Source organism: Protopterus annectens, chromosome 17.part0 (genome assembly GCF_019279795.1).
Source record: "Protopterus annectens isolate FY-2018-M chromosome 17.part0, PAN1.0, whole genome shotgun sequence".
In the NCBI taxonomy this organism is placed as follows: Eukaryota; Metazoa; Chordata; order Ceratodontiformes; family Protopteridae; genus Protopterus; species Protopterus annectens.
The window spans coordinates 660,741,832-660,766,506 of NC_056751.1; the positions used below are offsets into that span (position 1 = coordinate 660,741,832).

Consider the following 24,675-nt stretch of genomic DNA (forward strand, 5'->3'; position numbering starts at 1 on the left):
GCAATAACCTTGTGGGAGTATGTCTGGGTCTCTTATTTGGGGGTTTAGCCAAATTTCTGTTGCTATAAGAATGTCTAGGGAGTATTGTGCAATGACTGCATGAAAGTCTGTGATTTTATTAACTATGATTCTAGGGTTCATGGTAAGAATGAGAAGGTCTGAAGTTTTAATATGAGAAAGGGGTGTAATGGTAGGCATGATGGTATGTTGTGCAGTATCTGACCTGGGATTAAGGTGTATATCACCACTATAGGGAATCTGTGATAATATACATGCATGTTTGTGTGACAGTATGAAGAGTATGTGAAGGTGTTTGCTAAAGTGGTTAGTGGCATTGCTTACAACTACATGTTTGAAGTGGAAGTATGCAACAGGTGTGTGACTGAAGAGTTGGGAGGAGATGGCAAGGTAGGAGAGTGAGGACTGGACGGTATTAGTATAATACAGTGTGGAGCTATGGACATGTTGTATCTGTAGGTGAGTGCAGAATGATAGTGTGCAGATAGCAGTAGGATACAGAATGTGGGCAGGAGAAATAGCATGGTGTGCATTCTTTTTTTAAATGTTAGGTTAGGTGGATGGTGTGATTAAGAAGATGTAGGGACAGAGGGGTGTTGATGTGTGGTGGGAGTAGAGTGATTAAGGACAGTTGCAATTAAGTTGTGTGAGGGGAGGGAGGAGTTTTACAAATAGTGTATTGGTTAAGTGATGTGTGATTGACAGATGGTGATTGTTGATTGGAGGGAGCTAGGGAAGTGGTTAGTGTTTGTATAACTCTATGTGATGCAGGGTTGGGTGGGAATGGTGGTAGGGTAGGGGAGTAGAGTGAGCCCAAATGTACTGAGGGTGAACAGAGCAGGCTGGCCCCCCTCAAAAAAGAGTGAAAAGAAAAGCAATCAGTATGAGAAGTGGAAACCTTGGAGTTGTAAGCTAAGTGAAAGCAAGGAAGAGGTAGAGGCAGACAGGTAGGAGTGTAAGCAGATAATTGCAGATACACTACTTTTGCAGCCTTGGTGTATAAGTAAATCAACAAAGGATGACAAATCTATCTGGGGCAAAATACACCAAGTAAATGGTACTAGCCTTACTTTACAGGAATTCTAATGGGGAGGCAGATTTATTTGGGACAAGATACAGAAAGTATATTGTTAGTTGCACCACCTAGTGACAAGAGATGAAGCTATAGTTGCCTGGGGTTGGGGTGCCCTTGCAGGTGTGCATGCTGGCCAAAGCAATGTTTAAAATATAACTAGTAAAAGTACCAAATTTACTATAAAATAAATGTAAGCATCCAGTCACAATGTTTAAAACTTAGCTCTTAAAGGACCACATTTACTGATAATAAGAACTGCAAACATCCAATCACGGATACAGACTTGTCTGGTGGGTATCCTTATTAAAAAATGTTATTCTTGGCTTGCAATAACTGTAAGGAGAAACCAGGCCATAGCAGTGGTTTTATTTAGCAATGTTGCACTTGCTGAGGTGAGTGGGGACTCGAGCTGCGATGATACAGGCAGACCAAGTGTGTTATGCAGACTTGTCTGGTGGGGATCCTTTTTAAAAAGTGTTATTCTTGGCTTGCAATAACTGTAGAGAGAAGCCGACCAGTAGCAGTGGTTTTATTTGTCAATGTTGCAGTTGCAAGGGGGAGGACCCGAGCTGCAAGGATACAGGCAGACCAAGTGTGTTGTGGGCGTGTACAGTGAAAAAGGGCTGGGGAGAGCTTCTTCACCATGAGCAGGCCAAAAATAACTCATATAACTATAATTACTCTCATATGCTACAACTCCAATTACAGTGGAGCATTGGATTATCACAGGCATTACACACATCTCAGTGCTGAAAGAAGTGCTACCAACTTCTTTGACACCCAAGCATATTCAGCTGTTGTTCATAATCCATTAGAAAACAAAGCTTATACAAGCAACACTATATCTATATCTATCTATATATATATAATGGCCGAATTTACATTCAGCCGAATTACACTTTACCGAGACCAGTAAACCAAAATTCCAAACTGCCAAAAACCCAAACGGCTGAACCACACTTTGCCGAACTCATACTGCTGAAACAACAACTGCCGAACATGACACTGCACACCACCAACCCGTGCATCCATTTACTGTCATTTTATTTAAATGAAATAGTTTAAACACTATTGTACAGGGGGGCAAGCACCCTGCACCCCTCACAGACCCCCTACTTAAATATACTAACTCTGAGATCACACTACAGTGGGGAAAATGATACATTTCCTCTTTTTACTTTTATTCAGATGATACAGGACTCCTTCAAGAACGAGCATGCCCCTACCTCTCTGAGACTTCTCCGAACTGTATATACATCCTAAGGTTCTGGGTGAGTCATGTGCCACATTCGCCATGATGTAGACAGGTGTGTTGTACGATTTACAGCAAACCAGTGTTCTTTATATACTAAACATGCCAGAACTGCTTTACAGTTCCAATTCAGCAATTTGACATTTGTCAAACTGTATTTTCTGCTACTAACACTTTCGGCAAACTGGTCTCGGCAATTTAAGTTTCGGCTATATGTAAATTCAGCCATTAGATGTAGAAATATAGAACCATAATTATATATATATATATATATATATATATATATATATATATATATATATGTATTTATAGATATATATATATATATATATATATATATATATATATATATATATATATACACACACACACACACACACACACACACACACACACACACACACACACACACACACACACTACAGTTAACGACATACAAGACAGAAAGCTTTTTACAGTCCATTTTAATGTCTCTGTTTCCCAAGATGAAGCAGGCTATACAGGCTCCATTTTAAATCATTATACTTATGCCAAAACTACTATTCAAAAGAGGAAATAGCAGTGTCATCAGTCACCATCCTAGCAAGCTTGTTTTAGGCATCTACCTTCAATACAAGACCATTTTAAGAGCAAATTAAGCACTCTCTGGCATATCATGGTGGAGTCTGACATTTTACGGTGCCTGAAATAGCTATGGCAATGCACCCACAGCCACTCAAGGTCCAGAATGGTAGCTTTGTGTGCATGAATGCCCATTTGTGAATCATATGCTGTGCACTGCAGTGCTGCACTATACTGTTAAACACATAGTCAACGTGCCACACTGAGGCACTGTGGATGTATGCATATCATATGAATGAGAGAACATGGATGTACACATATCATATGATTGAGAGTATATGGATCTATGCATAATGGATGTACATATATCATATGAATGAGAGTACATGGATCTATGCATATCATATGAATGAGAGTACAGGGATGTACACATATCATATGAATGAGAGTACATAGAATTATGCATATCATATGAATAAGAGCACAGATTACACCTTTAACAGTCACTGTGACATGCATGTCTAGCACCAACACATGCAGCTAGTGCATTACACATTGGCAGTGATTCACAGACACTTTCACTAAACAACTTCATCAGCATACCAGCCATTCTAATGAGCTCTTCTGATTGCAATATATAACACCAGTACTATTTCAAAAAACACCACTCAATACTATGAAACTGGAAACTAGAGGAGGTTTCATAAATAGTATGTATACTTGAAGCTTGACAGAATTAAGGTAGATATCCTTTCTAGTAAAGTACATTGAAGGTGTCCAGTCTGGTAAGTACCTCAGCAAGCATAATAAACCCTGGGGTAGATGTCAGAGGCAATGAAGGAGATGGTGTGATGTGTATGTAATCAGGAACAGCGTCAGTGGCATAGCAATGTATCATCTGCCAGTGGCTATGGGAGTAAATCATGTATGCAGAAAACCTTGGGATGGACGAGCCACATGGGTCGCGGGGTTCCAGGGCTGTATGCTGAGGCATAGCCAAAGGAGGTAAATGTGGGAGGCTGTATAAAGTACTAATTGCAGCTGTTAACCAGCTCGGGAAGGGGGGAGTTGTGGCCATGGTCAAAGTGCATAAATGGGAGAAAGCTGCATTCCCTTCAGAATCACCACATGGTACACCCCTGTCAGAGTGGAGGTGCATGGTCTATAATTCTACTCCTAACACATAGTACACCCTGTCAGAGTGGATGTGCTTGGTCCTATAGCTCTATGTCTAACACATGGTAGACCCTGTCACAGTGGATGTGCATGGTCCTTGAGATCTATGTCTAACAAATTGTACACCCTATCATGGTGGATGTGTATGGAACTATAGTTCTACCTCTTCCCTGCCATGACTGCATCTTAACCTGACACAGCTAGTTAGCACAGTGGACACTGGCAACATTCAGATCACTGCAGCTTGACTGCAACACTGAAGAGTGTAATCTCTGAGTCCCCATATTCTTCCAAAATATGTGGCTTCAATTTTGACCTCCCTAGACACTAGCCCATCTTATAGTCATAGATCATAGGAGGTTACTAGACTATTGACCAGGAGGTCATTTCAAGCCTAGCTTTTTCATCCTAATGTAATACCACAGATACTCTAGTCAATACCCAGGACTGTATTGATTAATAACTGCCCATGTCGAGGAGGGTTGCGGGCACTATCCCCAGTAAGAATTTATGGTGCCTCATCCACTTGTGCAGGTTCCTTTTGAACAGTGTCATAGATGTGCTCTGCTTCACATGAATTGGAAACCTATTTCAAAGATGTGGCAGTCAATGGGAGACAAATCTCTCCCTCCAGCATATCCTATTCAAGTCACAGGCCATGTTTATGTCCTTGGAATTTATAGCTCTCGTCCCGTTTGACTTACAAATGTGCAGCAAATTCATTAGGTTTAGATTGGAGATTGTGCTGTAAGCTGGGCATAAGTCTTCTCTAAGAAGTCTATACGATACTGAGTATAGTGACAGGAACTTTAATTGATCTGTGTTAAGCAAATGCTGGAGTCCCTTGATCTACTTAGTTGGAAACCTGTGTGGTCTCTCCAATTGCTACAGGTGCTTTGTATGCACATGCCAAAAGTGACATTATACTCAGTTATGGGCCTGATTAGTGATGAGTATAGAGGGGTTATAACCTCCTTTGCTCTAGAGACAATGTTTTCCCCACCAGTGCATGTTGTGGTGAGTGTGCACTGCCATCCCCCTAGCCTGTGTGGGTTTGGAGATATCTGATCAGCAATAGTGACCAGTCCATGCTCTGCTTCACATAGCCAAACTGTGATACCACTCACATTATTTTATTCTGTGTTGTCTGTATCATGACTTAGAGTTGTGGACTAAACAATATTTCTTTGCCAGCACTGCAACATACTGCTCTCACCCCTGCCTTATCTGTAGTATTGTTACTGCATGTTTCTCTCACTTTTTTACCTTGCCCTTCTGCTGCTAACTGGAATGGAAGGTCTTCCGATGGTGATCACCTGCTGCTGCAATTGTTTGTGGAATACTGTGTTGTGTAACATGGAACACATTATAAATATCCTCTTTACAGCTGTCTTGGACACACACACCACTATAGTTTATGTTTCTAACTGGGTTGTATTATAAGCTGTTTCATGAATTGCTTGAAGTTGCGGATAGGGTTTACCAACTAGGGATCTAGAGCATCTCTGGCATCACGAGCAACACATAAGTAACAGAACATTATATGACACCCACTCCAAGCCTTGCATGGTACCCATCCATACAGACATCTCTGTCTAGCATTTGTGAGGCAGCTACCAACTAGATGGCTACAGGGGAAGTTACCTTGCAGGAACATTTGCTACAGGTCAGATAAGTGCTATAAGTGTGAATCATGTGAACCGATAGCACATGGGAAAATTATTAATGATTCCCTTGATATCAGAGACCATATAGCAGTTCAGGAGGTAGAAGCCTTTTTTGATGTACTGATGGCTCTCTGCACCAGATGGGGTCTGGAATCTATGGGTCCTAGAACTTCAGGGAAATGGGCTACGTTGTAAAATGCCTGCATAGTGTTAATTCTCACTACTGTTTCCTGAGCAACTAGATTTGTTTATCTTCACTTTGTAACATAATACTGAGGAAATGGTTTAGGTTTCATGAGACAGATGCCTACCTAATCCATAGCATGCCCCTCCCCCAGTCTGAGTGAAATGACACTGTGGGTAAAAGCGTTAAGGCTTCACACATGCCTCAATTACATATGTAGGTGACACAATTCAGTTATGACATTTCTTACAGTGCCCCTATCCACAAGATAATGAACAGCATTCTTCTGGTCTGTGCACCACTGACATGTCAGGTTCTGTCCACATGTCTTCAGTTAGTGAGAATAACTGCAACATAATACTGCAAGCACTGGCTCCAGTGGCTGCTACTTATACATGCTGGTATAGTACTGCTACTGCTGCTGCTATGCCCAGCATCACTCCTGTCAGATATGCCACAAATGGGTTTGCTCCATGGCACAGCAAGCTTGTTTTATATATTTCTGAAATGATCCTCCATTTTGGATGGCATCATTTTCATACATACTGTACCTCATTTACATGGGGTTCTTCATTTCCATATCATTATGCATTCATTCGCATGAGCTGTGTACCACACTATTTTGGCCCTTGCATAACTGAAGTAACTGCAATCTGTGTCTTAACAGCCAACCACACCCTGCTTGTTGACACTACCTCTGCCAATTTGCACTGCGTAATGTATTGCATAACTCTGAATTCCAGTATATACAGGTTATCAGGGGAAAAATTATGACAAGCATGTTGTATTCAAAAAATCATTTTTTTTGTTCCATTGTACATTTGCAGTACCATTCAAGTTTATTATGTATCTGAGTATAATACATTGACTGCATACAGCCATTATAAGTAACTAGTACATGTGTGACACTCAACAAACAAGCCTCATTTCTAAGCATGAATATGCAAACTGAATTGTAAAGTTGCTTATTGTTTGCTCAGTGATATTTTTTTCACAGCACACTGTATAAAATATGTTAAAAGATTCCATGTAGACAGTGTCATAGTTGTTACATTCTGTAAATTTTGAGATAAATTAAGTTAATATTACTGAAGACTATTAGCTCAAATATCATTATATTGTTACTATATTCACTCAGCATGATAAATAACACATTTAAAGTGCACACTCTGAAAGAAGCCATTATTTATATTGTATACAACTATTACTCCATAATTTGAGCATAAAAATGGATAATCTTGCTCTGAAAATCATTTTGTTGACAAAAGATTTACCTGCCAGTATTTCTGAAGACAATAGGTTGAGAATCCAACAAAGATGCAATCTGAAATTGAAATTGAAATTGTGTGAATACGTGACTAATTGCACATTCATCCTTTTAACAAAGTCACAAATGACTGAACTATTTAGAGGTTACACAAAATACAAACCTCTTGCAGTATATGCAGCACTTATATGTACCCATACCTGAATGAGGAATCAGTGAATAATTTTACAAGTGTTGAACTCTTTCAAATCTATGCAACAAAATTAGTACTAGATAGAAAAAAACAGCAGTTAATCATTTTAGCTTGAAAATTAAGCAAAACAATGCTTAGCATGAAAGATTTAATGTTTTCTGCTGTTTACTTTTGAGAAGGAAGAGATTTATAATGCATTTGTTTAATATCATTGAAATTACTGAAGTGGACAAGAAATTAAAACAAAAATTAAATTCATCTATCAGTGCTATGCATCATGGAAAACACAAATAAATGTTTGTGTAAGGTCATTTCAATTGCAAATTGTTTTTCAACTTTCTATCTATTAATGTAGTTACAAGCTTTCCTATTTACCTGGTAGTCTCATAAATAAATACCACAGGTAAGGTTGAACTAGTTTGTCTATGAGTGATACTTTGTGGTGTAAAATAATCTTTAAATCTTTATGATAGCAGTTTCTTCCCAATGTATTCCTAAATTTATCATGGTTCTAATGTACACAACAGGATATACATGGAATGGAATGGACAAGATGAAATGAGAACTGTAGAGTTCACTGTCTGTAGACTCATATTTAATTAATTGCTTCAATAAAATGGTCCAAGTAATTCATAAGCCCCACTGCAATACAACACCTATAGCAGAGCACTCCAATTTAGCACATTTCTAAAGCTCTTAACCTGGGTTGAGATTCGTGAACTTGTTTCACCTCAAACAAGCCCATTATTTGGTGATGTGAGGTCTAAAAGGCAGTGTATAATTTTTGAATTTGCTTTCACATTTCTACCATTACTGCCACAGATTGCAGGCATGCAATTCTTGAAGTCCTGTTTCAGGGTCTGATAGAGCACTTCAGGAAATGCAGGAATGCAGCTCTTCTTGCCTTCCTTTACCAGCTGTACATATGCTGTAACACCTTTCTGCTAGAGCATGAACCTCCTTATCTTACTGCTGATGACTACACCAGTCTTATGTATCACATGCACCAACTCCAATTTATATTATCTACAACTGGAGTTACCACCACCTGTCACTGACAGGTGGTGCCTGTTGTTCTCCCACACCTTCAAGTCATTGAAAAGACACCTATGCATGCCTTGCATATGCTTGACAGGGATTGAATTCCATGGTGTCCTTTTCATTACACAGTGCATCATCAACTAATGCCACTTGGATGCTTCCCCTCTGACAACTAACAATGACTGTCCATAGCAACCTATCTCATTATCAGCTCAGTCTGTGATCATATGGTGCCCTCGGTCACTGTCTTTGTTTGTTAGTGATGCTTCCTGCAAATATTTTGCATGCCACTATGAACATGGTAGTTGTCAATTTGTACATTGTCACTGAACTGCCTCATAGAAGTCAACTCCACTCCACCTGCCCCACTTCACTTTACTTGAGCAACTGTGTCACGAATGACAAATGTCCTGAGATTTTAGGATAAAAAATATTTCTGTAGTTTCTTTGAATGGTTGAATGAAACAATTCATTTGTATCCAAGACACATCAATATTATATGAAACAACATAAACAACTCACATTCTGAAACGGTGAGCTTTTATTTTGGAAAAAAAGTGAAGTCCAGTCCTTTGGAGTATCAGTGGTTATGGTTTGTCCTAGACAATCTTAGTTTTCCATAAAAAATGCCTTATTTTGGGAACTTGAAAAACTAGTAACTCTACACTCTTTTGTTTGTCAGATTATCCATAATTCAGCTGTAATCTGATTTTTTTGTCATCATTTTTTAGCTCAGCCATACATAGCCTTCCAAGCTTCTTTGGTAAGTATGTCAGGTTGCTTTAACCGAGTTCAAAGCTATGGCCTGACTTATTGTTGCTAGTCTTTTTTAGGTCCTTTATACTCACATGACAGCTGAGCCCATACATTACCTCAGACTGTGGGATATACCCATCACACCAGATGTGTAAGGCAGAGAGCCATTATGGAAGGGGTCTGTCATACTGGCAATAACAAGTGTAAATATCCTAAATGATTAGACCAAAATTCCATTAAATCGAATGTTACTTAACCGAGACAACAATACTGAAAACTTAGTGTAATGAGCATTCACATCACCAGAAATTTAATCCGGGAAAAGAAGCAGATGGCCAACATAAAAAACACACACACCAAGGCATGTCAATCCCACCTAAGTTGGGGGGGCTTCATCTCCCACACCCCCTTAATTAAAAATACCAACTCCAAAACTGAGCTGAATTTCCCCATGTTGGCCAACTGCCTCCTTCCCCAGATTAAAATTCCAGTGATGTGAATGTTTGTTAAATTAAGTTTTTGGTATTGTCATCTTGGTTCAGTAACATTTGATTTAATGGAATTTCATTCTACTCCAGTAAACCCATATATACTGTATATATATATATATATATATATATATATATATATATATATATATATATGTATATATATATATATATATATATATATAGAGAGAGAGAGATGGTTGCCATTCAGAATGTTGACAGTTCAGAATGTGGAGAGATGCATGAGGGTTGGTATTAGAGGAGAGAATGTATATGTGTGAGTGTTGGTGGCTTACAGTAAGGTTTATGTGAGAGGATAGCTTTAGTATAGTGCATGTTGATTGCTGTGTGCTTCTGCGGCTGAGCCTGTCTTGCGTAGTGGTACAGAAAGGTTTTTTTGAAGGTAAAGTGCAGGACTAAGATTAAGGATAGGGTCAAAGTTAAGGTTAGGCTTAGGTTTAAGGTTAGGGTCAGAGTTATGATTATGGTTAAGGTTAAGGATAGCACATATAATTATAGTGGGAAGGTTGCCAAAGCTAAATGCATTCAAATGATGACAGTAAGAGGTCAGTGCAACTAGTAAGGGAGTTTGTTTCGGAAGGAAATTTTCATAGATCCATGGATTTCCTGTTGTTGCTACAGCTTCACCAAAGTTACTAGTACTTGGGTGTTTTTCAGTAACTTGCCTATACTAGCATAACGTCAGACCATCTTTGTTAAATCTGACAGTAACACAGGGATTGCATATGACATGCGGCAGCATGACAGGGTTTTTGTGAAAATGCCCGATTCAGTATTACATGGTTCATATGATATTAACCAAAAAAGTCATTGCACAACATTAGTCTGCACCCATTATTATATAAACTATGCAGAGTTCATAGTGAATTACTGAGTGTAACATACAGCATATCTGGGGAGGTTACAATGTCAAAACTCAAGTAAATGGATGAGTTTAGCTGAGTCCAGCTAAATCACATATTCTGCTTTTTTGAAGTTTATCATTTGATGGTATTGATGTTATCGACTTATCCCAAGGTGCTGCAACCTCAAAGTTTGTTTATATGGAGTAGGTGGAGTATGGGAGATGTGGGGGGAGGCTGCAAAAATGTTTACTTTTTTGTTTATTGTTTTGAGTCAACTATCTGAATTGTTGACTTTCTCCTAGAGATGTTTTGTTGTGCAGTTTTATACCTTTCCACATGAAGCAATGAATGTCATATTTTTCAGTGTTGTGTAATCACTGATATAACATGACCACTAACCTCTTCATATGGTATCACTAAACACATTGCATGTGTACAGATGTGTGTGTGTGTGTGTGTGTGTGTGTGTGTGTGTGTGTAGCGAGTTGCTTTGTGCATATCTTATAGCCAAAAGCAAGGTCCTAAACATGTTATGAGTCAGGACACCTGATTTTAGTTTTGAACTCAGAAAAATCTGACATAAAACAGCCACCTGTGGATCAGTTACAGACTACTGGTTATCTCATATAAAGCACAAACTACAATATATTGACAGAAACATAATGAAAGTCTTTTCCAATATTAATAACAAGTGGATTCAATAACTATAAATATCCTGGAAGCATTTAATGCAACCATGCAAATGTACAGTATTATAAAAGCACTACCTAGCCTTCAAAAAATAAGCATAATTTCCCAAACAAATCAGTGTTAAATAAAACAAACAAAAATAATTACTGACTTTACCAAATCATTTATATTAGGCTTTGAACTTTGTGCAACATCATAAGTCAATGATAAAAACAAAGTTGTCTTATGCATACTAGAAAGCTAAACTGGAAAAAAAAAATGCAAATGTAAACTATCATAGCAGAACTGTCATATGGCCTCATACACAAGTACCAAATGTAGTGTTTCAGAGGACTTGGCATTATAGTCCACATTATGTCTTGTTTCCATTGGGAAATATATGTCCCGTGAGCATGAGTTCTGACAAAACCTAATGACAAAAATATAGATGCACTACTTTATTATTACGTCAGAAGTAAAAATCATAAATAATTCTCTAGAAAATAAAAGATCTTGTAAGAAAATTTCAACAGAGGACTGACATATGTCCTTTTATATATAGGCACCAAATGCAAGGGTATATAGGTATTTTATAATAAAAGTCTGGCATTCAGCATTGTGTTTGTTTTTTTTTTTTGTGGGTGAGGTGTATTCATTCTGGTTAGCATTCAGAATACAGTCCTGGTCTAGAATACATATTCATGGAATTGTCATTGCACTTATCTTTTTGATCCTTTGTTGACTAGGTTAATCCCACTAGGATAGTAGCCTCTTTTCAGAGGAGCACCCCCTTTATGTTGCACTGCATTTCCAGCAAACAATCTGCTTGGTGTATGAATAAAATGCACAGCCTTCTGCATCAAAAGCAAGTGTGCTACCTGATGCACCACTGCGCTGTACATCAAACGGAAAAATTGTAATTATTTGTTTCACCAGAAAATGGATGCCCCCCACCCCAGTTTCTAGCATATCATTGCTCACCAGTCGTGGACAGCAGGTAAAGGGATGAAATTAAATTCAGCATCAAGTAGCACTGAAATCTCTAAGCATAGACTTGTAGTCTTAGGTGCATTATATAGCTAAGTACTCCATAGGTACATCTTGAATGTTCTGCAACAACATCTTGAAAGGGAACTGATGACATTTATACATAAGTACTAAATTGTAAAATTTGTGGGTCTTTATTATCACGTATAAAATTTTTCATTATACTCAATTCCCATCAAGATTATTCCACTCACAATACAGAAAAACCTTGGTGTAAAATGCATATTTACAGAGTTCCCATTACATCAAAGTAACAATATTTTATGCAGAATAGTGATTTTTGTCTTGTAGCATATCATGAGTAATACACTATGGTTTGAAGCTACAAAAGTGCTATGGTCAAATTTGCCAATGATCTGTAGTAAAATACCTAAGGATAGAATCACAGTCTTAGATGCAGTTTGTAGACAGACAGTGAAATGTGAAAGGTGAACACAGATATAATATTTTACAAATTTGCACCAAATCATGATGGTGTATATGCATTTACTGTGATAGTCTTAACATTTTGCATCATGCAAATACTTCGGCTCAGTATGTAATATAATAGAATTGTACAAGAATGTATCTTTACTAAGTTGTAATTATAGCAGAAGTATAATTCCTATATGTTTCTGCAGAACAAATTATTCTTTCAGAAGTAAAGTCATGGCTCAAGTGCCATAAATGCTACAGCAAAATGGGTGAGGTCAAATTCAGCATTAAGTTGCACTGAAGCCTGAAAAGAGAGAATAGCAGTATAAGCTGGATTTTTTTAATTAGATATCCTGCATTACAACCTGAATGTTTTGCAATAAAATCATTTAAGGTCTGTCATACATGCTATTATATTTAGATTCCAAGGTTGCTGCCACAGTCTGAGAAGTTTATTCAACTGTTGTTTATCATCACTGATCAAGGTGTAGAGTACAACATTAATCAATAATGCATCTTTGTTGTATTTTGTTATATCAGAAGTGAAAAATAAGTATATTTCAGCATAAAAAAATGAGTTCTTGTAATATATCATGGACTAAATGCAATGGTTTGAGGAGAATAAAACGGGGGATAAAATTTGTCACTCAGATGTACTAAAATTCTTAATGGTAGAATAGTAGTCTAATGCACATTTTGTTGTTGATGTTGTTGCCAAATACTGAAATGTGTATCATGAAATATTGAAGGTTGGCTGATGTTTGCCTTATTTTTCAAGGCAGGCATTTTGCATTGTAATCAGCATCCATCCATTGGTGGTATTCTATATGACTTCTTTTCAGCAAGTAAATTACAGTACTGGTCTGGAATAAGTCTTTATTCAGCAGATGTCTTTTGCCTATGTATTTCATCGTGAAAATTACTTTTTCATTTGTAACTTCACATCTGAAATGAAATGATTTGTGACAGCTGAAGAAGTTTTATTTAATTGTTTAACAACAATGAAAATTCAATGTATAGAACAGCAGCCTTAAGAAAATTGCTCCACTGGATATATTGTTTTTAAGTTCTGAAAGTTTTATAATTAAATATTAAAGTAGGATTGGTACAGGGGATTTTATCCACACATGTCTAATGCAAGGAATATCATGCCTTTACTTCACAGTCTAACATGTTGCATCATACTTTGTTTCTGTTGCTGATGCTGTACATGACTTATGCTCAGTATGCAGAATATAGTACTTCGTTAACCTTCTACAATATCATACAATAAAATGCTGCAGGGTTCACATAAAAGTTATATTTTTATTTGTAGCATGACATGATTCGGGGTGGCCACGGTGGTGCAGTGGTTAGCATTGCCCCCTCACAGCAAGAGGTTCTCTGGTTCAATCCTTGGCTGGGGTGCCTTCTGTGCGGAGTCTGCATGTCCTCCCTGTGGTCGCTTGGGTTTCCTCCGGGTGCTCCGGTTTCCTCCCACATCCCAAAGACATGCTGCAGGTGGATTGGACACTCTAAATTTGCCCTAGATGTGAGTGTGTGCATGTGTGTGCCTTCTGTGGAAGGTTGGGCGCCGGGCTGGCAACTCGACACCGTAAAACTCCACTGCCAATCATAAGCAGACAAGGTGATCGGCTGTGGCGACCCCTAACCGGGAAAAAGCTGAAAGAAGAAGCATGACATGATTCAATTGCCGCCATTAGATGCAACTGAAGTCTTGGTGTCAAATTCAGCATCATGCTTCAATGAAATCCCTAAGGTAAATTTTTTATCTAAATAACTTGTTGCTACTGATTAAATATTTTGTGGTACAATCTCAATGGCTTAAACATTATGGTCTTTTTAAGTGATAAAGACAGGGATTAATCAACTGTCACTGCCATAGATTAATTTTGTACTATCACTTTCCATTAGAGCTCCACATGTAATACCTGCACAATGGGACAAATAGCACTAGTATGTGTATAACTTTTACTGAGTAGACTGTACATCAGTAAAACAAATAATATGCATTCAGATACGTTATATATGTATATATTTCAGCAGAAATAATGATTTTTATTAAGCTGCTATTGTACAAAATGCATGGCTTGAAGAAACTAAAGTGGTATATTGAAATGCACTGATGTCCCTACAGGTAGAGTAACAGTGCTAGTTGCATTCTGAAGCAGAATAATTTGTTTTTGGTACCACAAGCTTTCTAATGAAATCATAAAGGGTGACTGACATAGGCTGACATATGCCCTTTTATACCAAATGCAGGAGATCATAGACCTTTATAACCACCATCTGATATTTTGCATTTTACTTGATTTTGATTGGTAGCATTGTACATTACTGCTTAGTAAATTCATATGAAAAAATGCAGTCATACAGTTTGTTCTACAATACATCTTTCATAAGGTGCCATTGTATAAAAAGTAAAAATAAAAGCTTATATATTTCTCTTGAATGCAAATGTTTATTTATATATGCATGTATGTATTTATTTATTTAGTTTGTTCATTGGAATTATGACTGTCCCATCTCAGTTTCAACTCAAACACAATAAAGCACATTGCATGATGATAAAGCAGTTAAAGTAACTATATATCTGCAATTGCAAGCCAAGTATACTGTGTAGGTCATGGTCATAAAATGTCATTCTGAGAAATTTCTTATAATAATGTCTAATGGCTTTAGTGACACTGTCCTATGTTGTTAGGCACCACAAGAAGTCTTCTTAAGCCAATTGTTTTACAGATTTTTGTTCTTTGTTTTACAGCAAACATATACATGTATTATTTATTATTATTATTATTATTATTATTATTATTATTATTATTTATGCTGATAAACTTGGTTTGCATGTTAATCATGTCATTAATATACTCAAGAAAAACAAAATGATGCACTTTTCTTGGAAAATGTGACACTTTGTCTTTTTTAATTGCTGTACTAAAATATACATATCTTAATTGCCCTGAGAGGAAAGCCCGCATTTGTAGTTCTGTTTTCTTCTTTGCCTAATCACTGTTAGATCATGCAAGACTCATTATAACAGAGACATTCCTAGTGTTTAGTGCTTAGGATTTTGGTATATCTTGAAACAATGGGAAATATTTTTGTTTGGATTAAGGTCAGTGTAAGACCAGAATGGCCTTCTAAATTTGATAAACTCCAAGATTTGCAATACTATTACTATTACAAAGAAGAATTGCAGTGTTTAGATCTCTTCATTGTTAAAATATAACTGACAAAGCATACATATCATGACTTTAACTGTAAAATAAACATACATTTCAGTAATAAAAACATATATTTATTCCTTACATATCTTGTGTTATGAAACTCACATTGATTTTTTTCATTAAAATTCAAAATACAGCTGTCTCTTTGTCTTTGAAGGTAAGAATTAAACCCAAAGACATTTTGTATATAATTATACCTGTTAATTAATATAAACAACACAAAAACATGAACATTTTTTAAGGTACAGGCATTAAAATACAGTAAGCAAAACAGTTAAAAAAACATCAGAAGTTTGGAGACACTCCACTTCCAGCATAAATGAAGTTAATTAGTCCTTTGGATGTGCAGTAACAAATCCTGCCAAAGGGTACTCACACCCTAATTTATTCACACATTTAATCACGTGTCATGCATATGAATATTCATTAGCTATGTTATCACTAGATAGAAGTTACATGCTATGGAACAAATGAATATTCATTAAACAAGACACGTTAATGACTGCTGTGTTTAATATTTTAAAAGCTTTATGTAATGAGCTGGTACTGAAAATAAAGCAAGACAGGCAGTATTTAATCTAATCATAACACAGAACATTGGTTTGAAACTTCAAACCTTTAAATTTGAAGTCAATTTTGGCCCTTATTTTCTGATTTTAATTCTAAATACCATTATTGAAAATAACAGAAACATTCTTTTGGCTGATTCTAATAGCATTTCCTATTCTGATGTTTGAAGAATTGCCCATTTCTGTAATACAATAATAAAATAACATAACACTAAGGTTATCTATACTGCATGTATTCACTTCCTGATAGCATACAAGCACAACCTGGCATTGCATTCCAGGAGGTAAGACATAACAAATGAATTATGCCTGCAAGCTATAAGTAACCATTTTCCAAAGATAAGCTCAGGCAACATTGTTTTATGTATTTCCATTTTGATTATCAAGCAAGTAAATCAGTCCAAGGGACCCATGTCAGCAAAAATGCAGGCCATAGAAAAAAGTACTGTAACATATCGAGTCTAAAGAAAAGTAAAGAAATTATACAAGACTGATTTGATAATATTAAGAATGGCAAAGGAAGTATATAAACAATGCACTTGATATACAAGATATTAAACAGAACAGAGTGACTAAGAAAGAAATCCTTAATCACAGTCATATGCAGGATAATTCTTCAGGATTACTTAACCTAGAGACAGACTCATATTTTTGGAAACAATCTCAAATCTGACTGGAAGAAAAAAGTACTTCAGAAGTATAATGATGTATGGATGGCAACAGAAAACAAAAGCATAGGAATATATTCAGACTTTCTGTAATAAGCGTTAGCACCATTGTACTCTAAAGTATGATAATTCATTCACTTAACGAAAAGTAATCTTTCACTAAACCTCTTGAGAGGGTTCCTATTAACTGACTACAAAATTCTAAAAAACATATTTTTACACGGCACAATTCACTTTAAATGATTGAAGTTTTTACTTTATAGGGTGTTAACCTTTTGAGACTTTCCTTCCATGATGCAGAGTGTAAGACTATAGATTATAAAACCTTGGAATAATTTATTTACTAGTCCCAAGGGCGCATGCCTTACCTGTTGTTCTAGTCTCATAATTAAGTCATCACTCTGTCTCTGGCATTTAAGTAAATTGTCTTAAATATTTTAATCCATTTAGAAAAAGATATGTATTGAACCTCACACTAAGTTATGCCGAAGTAAGAAAATGAATTATATGTCCAAATTTGAACCTACAAATCTCAAGGAAGAACACATAAATTGCTGGCATTTATAACAGAGGAAGCTGCACAACTGCTGTGTTTGCATTCTTATTAAATTTTATTACACAGATACTACAAAGACATTCATTTTACAACTATCATTCTGTAGGCAAGAAAATCATTAAATAACTTGAAGTCTATATGGTATTATATTTTACTATATTACCATGTATGCACTGGTATATCACATTCTTTAAAGAAATAATTTGTGTATGTCTTATTATGATGTAACAGATGATGTTACAAATGAGAGGAGAAAATTTGCACAGTATTTCATAGAATATACAATAGTTTACAGATGGTGAGCACAGGCGTAAAAATCACAGGCAGGAAACAGATGGTAATACCTAACTCTTTTTTTTCTTTGAATGCCACTTGCTCATCTTGGTTTTGATAGGATTAAAAGGACAATTGATGGGAATATATGTGTTCACCAGCTGCTTACAAGACAGGATAATATTTATTCACATTGGCTGTTGCATGCTGTAACTGACTTTTTTCATGGTTATTCCTGGTAACATTTTCAAATATTGTGCAATTTTAGTTGTCATAATGAAATGTTTCAAATATTACATTACATAGTATATGCAGTGTTATACCAATAGAGAAAAAAATACTAGTATGTTGTATGAAAAATGTTGTCTGTGGGCGCTGAACATCTGGGCATAATTTTAGGAGTATTTTCCTTAATGTGAACTCTTAACACTTGTTGAACTAATAATTTCACTGGTTAGTCCTTCCTGAGAGTTCAAGTTGTCTCAACTGATCACTAACTCAAAACTAGTCTTCTTCTTCTTTCAGCTTTTCCCAGTTAGGGGTTGCCACAGCTGATCATCTGTCTGCTCATGATTGGCAGAGGAGTTTTACAGTGTTGAGTTGCCAGCATGGTGCCCAACCTTCCACAGAAGGCACACACATGCACACCTAGGGCCAATTTTGGCGAAATATCTATGAAGGTCCTGTGGAATATAACAAAAATGCTAACTGGAGAGAAGAAGTAAAAGAAAGAATAAGAAGTTCAAAAGTACAGGATTTGAAATGGGATGAAGTAACAGCCAGAGAGATTGAAACAAAGTTTGGAAAAGCTCCTAAGTGGAAAATCCCAGGCCCAGATGCATTAACTTCTGGCTAAAAATATTAACATCTTTACATAAAGACTTAGCTATGAGTAAGAACTATTTATATGTACATCCCAAACAGACACCAACCTGGTTAACAGCAGGAAAAACAATACTCCTACTTAAGACTGAACCTGCAAGCTATCCTAAAAATGACAGACCAATAACTTGCCTTCTGATGACGTATAAACTATACACTGGAATCGATGCTGACAGAACAAAGGATCACTTGCTGTTAAAAAAAAGTCATAATGGAGAACTGTGAAAAGAGGAAAAATCAAAGTATGGCATGGCTAGACTACAAAAAAGCATTTAACAGTATCCCACATCCATGGATAAAAGAGTGCTTAAAAATGTGTAAGATATACTCTACTCTGATCGATTACATTACAGTGACCATAAAACAGTGGCAGACCACTTTGCAGTTAAGACATTATAAAGGTCAAATTATTATTCAAGGGATAAAAATTCAAAGGGGTGACTCTCTGTCACCGCTCCTCTTTTGTCTTGTGTTTAACCCAGTAAGCTGTCTACTTAACAGATTATGTCATAACTAAAATTTGGCCTCCAGAAAACAACAAAGTATAAACACTTCTCATCTTCTTTCGTAGATGATTTAAAATCATAGAGTTCATCAGAAGAGGAACTGAAAGCACAACTGTAAGTACTCAAAACTTTTTCAGATGATATAAGAATATCATTTGTTCTTGATAAATGTGCAAAAGCAACCTTTAAAGCAGTAAAGTTGCAGCACCAAGAAAACATCACTTTGGGATGGGAATGTGATATAAAAGAACTTTAGAAAGAGGGACTGTATAAATATTTGGGCATTGATGAAGGATAAGCAATAACACATGAACAAATGCAAATAAAACTTAGAAACATTTTAGAAGACTAAAATTAATACTGAAAACAGCATTGATATCTAGGAACAGAGTCCAAGCTATAAATCAGTTTGCTCTTCCTGTCCTAACTTAAAGTTTTGGAGTGATTGTCTGGCCCCAAAAGGTGCTGGATAGGTTGGACAGGAAAACAAGAAGGATGTTTCATCAAATGGTTTATAAAAAGCAGTGCATACCAAGATTATATATTCCCCATTCTGAAGGAGTTATGGGCCTAGTTAAAATTGTTTACATGTATAGCTCTGCTGTTGTAGGAGTGAATACATATCTGCTGACCTCACAAGACCTAAATGTAGTGAAAGTTTTGAACCATGAGAAGAATAAGTCTAAGATAACATCCCTGCTTAGTTTAGCAGAAGCATATCGGAGTCAAGCAGGAATGGAAACCAAACCAGAAATAGATAAAAATCAGGCAGCAACTGAATATGCCAAAAAACTAAAGAAAGGATATAAGGTGAAGGAAGAGGTGAGAAGGCAAGAAATGGGGAGAATGCATAAATATTGTTGCAAGTATAGAAAACTCATGGAACAAACTCATGCTGAGCAGGATCAAACGGTGGAATGGTTTAGGAGAGGTGAATTTGAGCCAAAATACAAAAGGTTAATTGGCAGCCCAAGGTAGTGAACTACATGCACATTGGTTTACATTGAACATGTGGGAGAAACAGACAGTTGCAGGTTTTGTAAAACAGAATTGAAAGTTGCACAACTTGTTGCCAGGTGTGAGACAGCAGAAGGATTGTATACTGAAAGGCATAATAATGTGGCAAGACTGCTGCACTGGGGATTGTGCAAACATTATAATATTGAAGTAGTTGAAAAACACTGGAAACATGACTCATAAAGCATCATAGAAAATAATGAAGTTTATATCACATGGGGTCATCCATTACCAACAATTCAAAAAACAGACGCAAATAAACCAGATGTAGGATTCCATGAAAAGAAGCCAAAAGTAGCATTAATCATTGAAATTGCTACACCCAGTGACTATAGTATTCTACATACGGAGAGACATAAAAGTAATAAAATACTAGGATCTGCAGGCAGAAACAAGGGCAATGTAGAAGAAAGATAGCCAGACAGTTCCAGTAGTAGTAAGAGCAACAAGTCTTATAAAAAAGAATTCACAATCATACATATACAGATAACTCCATATGAACTGCAGGAGGAGTCATCACTGGGTATTAGAAACCCAAGACACTTGGAGAAATTAAAGAGTAGTTACAGTCACATGGTTTCAACGCACTAAAATGGCTCCCTCTTTAATTGCTGTCAATTACAGTGAGTGTCAGCATTTGTAGGGATATCACCACCTCATAACTGATTTGTCTAGGCATCAAATTTGAACTTGTACATGCCCACATTGTACTAAACAAGATAAATTGCCACTTCATAACTAGTTATAAAACACTGTTGATGTCTACTTCTAACCATGACAGCTACCTTAACACTACAGTTGAAATCCCCATTAAGCTAATATCTTTCTACTAGAGGGACTTCAACATTCCATCAATAAACTGCTTGACCTAAGCTTCCAGTGGTTGGACATGACCAACACTTCCTTGACATTATAAGTGCTAACTCTCTTGAGAAAAACCCTATTTATCCTGCTGGGGTCTTAACTCATTCCCTCCAGTACAGCTGTTTTGAGTATGCACTTTTAACTCTCAGTGGGTGAGCCTTTAAAAAATGAAGTTATCACCTTTCAAACAAATATTAATATCTCTGGAACCATAAATGTGCCTAGAAAACTGTAAATGGCAAACTATTCAGGATAATTTAATCTTTACATTATATTCATTCATTCAGTTGGATGGTTTAAACTGAATTTTATAAGCCAAAATAAACTCAGTGAATATTAATTTTGTAATGTTGTATAAACAGCTTATTATATCTCAGTAACCATTCAAGCAAGACACATACTGTCAGCACAATTTTTTCATAGAGCTGTGAGTTTTCATATGAGGCTTTGCAGTTCTGTCTGTTACCTGAATGTTGAGATATTTAGGGAAATATGAAAATTAATACAATACAAATAACAAGATACAAAAATATTCAGTATCTCTTTAGCTGCATTAGACAGAGGTCAAATGTAAATACAATTGTGTTTGCCATCATGTATGCTTTAAGATAAAATCTTCTGATATCTTGTATGTAGAATAGTTTTGTAATTATTAATGCAAATATGAACAAGCAATATTTGACAACTAGGAGCGTCAGTAGGAGATAACTGCAGAAACCTCTGGAGGTGCACTCAGCTGTAATGAGTTAAATACTTTTGATCTTCACCTCACAAATATGGTCACTTCTGCTGCGAAATTTAGATAAGATTTTACTCATATTTATAGCTGTTCCAAAAATTCCATATTGCCAGCCAGTTAGCCCCGATTGTTACTATGAGACAAGTCCTTTCAGCCCTATCAAAAAGTTAAGGCCTTCTCATCAGTGGGTCTTGTTCATGTATCAGGTTGCCTGATTATCAGCAGCAAATATAGCCTATCTTAACCATTTCATGTATTCCCTATCCGCTATTTACATTCCTGAAACCTGGGAAACAGCCACTGCAATAACTGTACAATGGTGGATCAACCTCATATTCTGCTAACTGTACACCCATTAGACTGTCTAGTTCATAGGTACACCTATCTCACCACTTTGTTAATCTAAATTTTAAAAATCTCTTAACCCAGGACCCTCATCAGTTTGACTTTGTCAAATACACATCCTACCTCTTTAAGCTGGTTAATTATTTTGAAAATTCACTGAAGCAGTGGATAGTGGTAATGCAGTACAAACAGCATATCTGGATTTAGCTGAGCCTTTGACAGATATGTAAATCTGAACATAAATCAACTTATTTGCTGAATAGGTAATGGACAGAGCTCATGTAGTTAGAGTCATAGCTGCTACTTTCACATTTCTTAACTGTGTGCTAGGAAAAATGTTCTTGTACAATTCTTTTTCAGTAGATTTATTAGAAACACACTAGACCTGATGAATCAAAGTGGAAGTGTTCAGAAGATGCAACAACTATAAAAGTTACAAGATGACAAATGTGCTACAGAGGACATCCATTAATGAAGATTTGGCATTCCCCTGAGATACCACTGGAGGAGGTCCTAAGTATCCAAGAATTATTCTGGAAATGTTTCTGACCATGATGAAGGAACTGATTCAGTAATTTCATCAGGGACATGTTCTGTTTCAGATGACACCTAGATTATCTATGGATATGAGTACTTTTGTTGTGAAGAGAGATAATTAATGTACACGTGTTCCATACAGAGTCTATATTGCATTCTAAAATGTAGAAAATGACTCAGTTTTCAAATCTGACATTTTGTAATGATACAAATCACAGACATACACAGAAATGAGGCTGAAGTTCGAGAAAGTCAAGAATCTTTCCCCAACTGAGAGAAACAGGGGCAGTTATCAAACCATCATCGCACCTTGCCTTCTGACTAATGGGTACAGGAACTGTACGATATTTATACAAAGACTAGCTTAGAATCAAGCTTACCTGGATGCTGTCATTCCAACACCTGAATTTAGTTTCCTTGTCAACCATGACAGTCACTTAGGATGCCCGAGCGCTGGCACCATAGTATAGCAGGATAAAACTCGCACTGCGATCCAGCCAACTTAAGATTAATTATTGACTTGGATGATGGAGGAGCTGGCAAAAAAATAGGCAGGAGTCCATGACCAGAGAACAAAGTGGAGGAGGAGGAAGAAAGTCCACTGTAATGTGATGCTGACATTGACTGGTGAAGAGGCATATGGTATGCAACAAAGGGACCTGAGATGTGCACTAAGCTTGTCAAGACATTTTCCTATTTTGGTCTGCATTGCATGTCTGCAGCTACATGCATGTGTACTAAGGGAAGAAGTAAAAAAGCTCTTGCTTTGAGATTCTTCTGTACCATAAAACCAGGCCTGTGGCTAACCAAATATGCTGCTGCTGATAAGCTGGTTGTTTGTATGCATGTTCCCCTAATGCAAACTCGTTACTGCAATAATTTACTCTTACTAACAAATGGGATACAGAAAATGGGCTGAAACTGAAGGCAAAAAATTCAGCATTGCCATTTTTGGCAAACACACTTTCTCTACAAAATCACAGTTAAATGAGTACCCCTCTCAAAAGGAAATGGTCATTAAACGCATTGGTAGATGGGTAAACAATACTATCATCTTTGACCAACATGTTTATTTATTTTATTTATTTATTGACATTTGTTATCCAGGTTAGTCCAGCTGGGCTAAGAGCCCATTTTCAGTGGAGCAGGAGAAAAGCTCCAATTACAGAAAGAGAGATTAAGTATATATAACAGTTAAGAGTACAATAATGACATGGATAAGAGATTAAAGCAATCATTAATTGGCTAAAACAGTACAAGTTCAAATATTTTCTGTTATTACAAAGGCCCACCAAGCAAAAAAATTTTTTTTTTCATGTGTGAGTGGCATAAGTATCGAATTTTGTATAGCATGTAGCAAACATTTGTGTAAAATCTTTCTACCTAGTCCAACTACTTCCCATAGGAAGTACATGCAAAGATAAATAAAACTAAAGAATTTATATCAAGTATTTCAGCAAACAAATAAGTACAAATATAAAAGGTTTCCTTGTTAAGACATATAATTCATGTATACATTTTCTTTTCAGTCTGATAATGTCTTTTCTAGATGGATCTTTAAATTACATAATATATTTATCTATTTATATATCTATCTATCTATATCTATATATCTATATATAAACATATATACATGTATACGTACATACATATATATGTATATATATATATATATATATATATATATATATATATACACACACACACACACACACACACACACACACACACACACACACACACACACACACACACACACACACACACACACACACACACACACACACACACACACACACACACACACACACACAC

The 24,675-nt window shown here is 36.4% G+C and overlaps 1 protein-coding gene across 1 annotated transcript in view; it reads right to left on the bottom strand.

Moving 5' to 3' along the window:
- The window catches only part of LOC122791490 (glutamic acid-rich protein-like), a 2,133,503-nt gene that overhangs the window by 276,986 nt on the left and 1,831,842 nt on the right, over positions 1–24,675 (bottom strand). Inside the window, exon 10 of the mRNA XM_044059233.1 lies at positions 7,208–7,257. Within this exon, the coding sequence (XP_043915168.1) occupies positions 7,208–7,257 (50 nt within the window). The remainder of the gene's footprint in view (positions 1–7,207; positions 7,258–24,675) is intronic.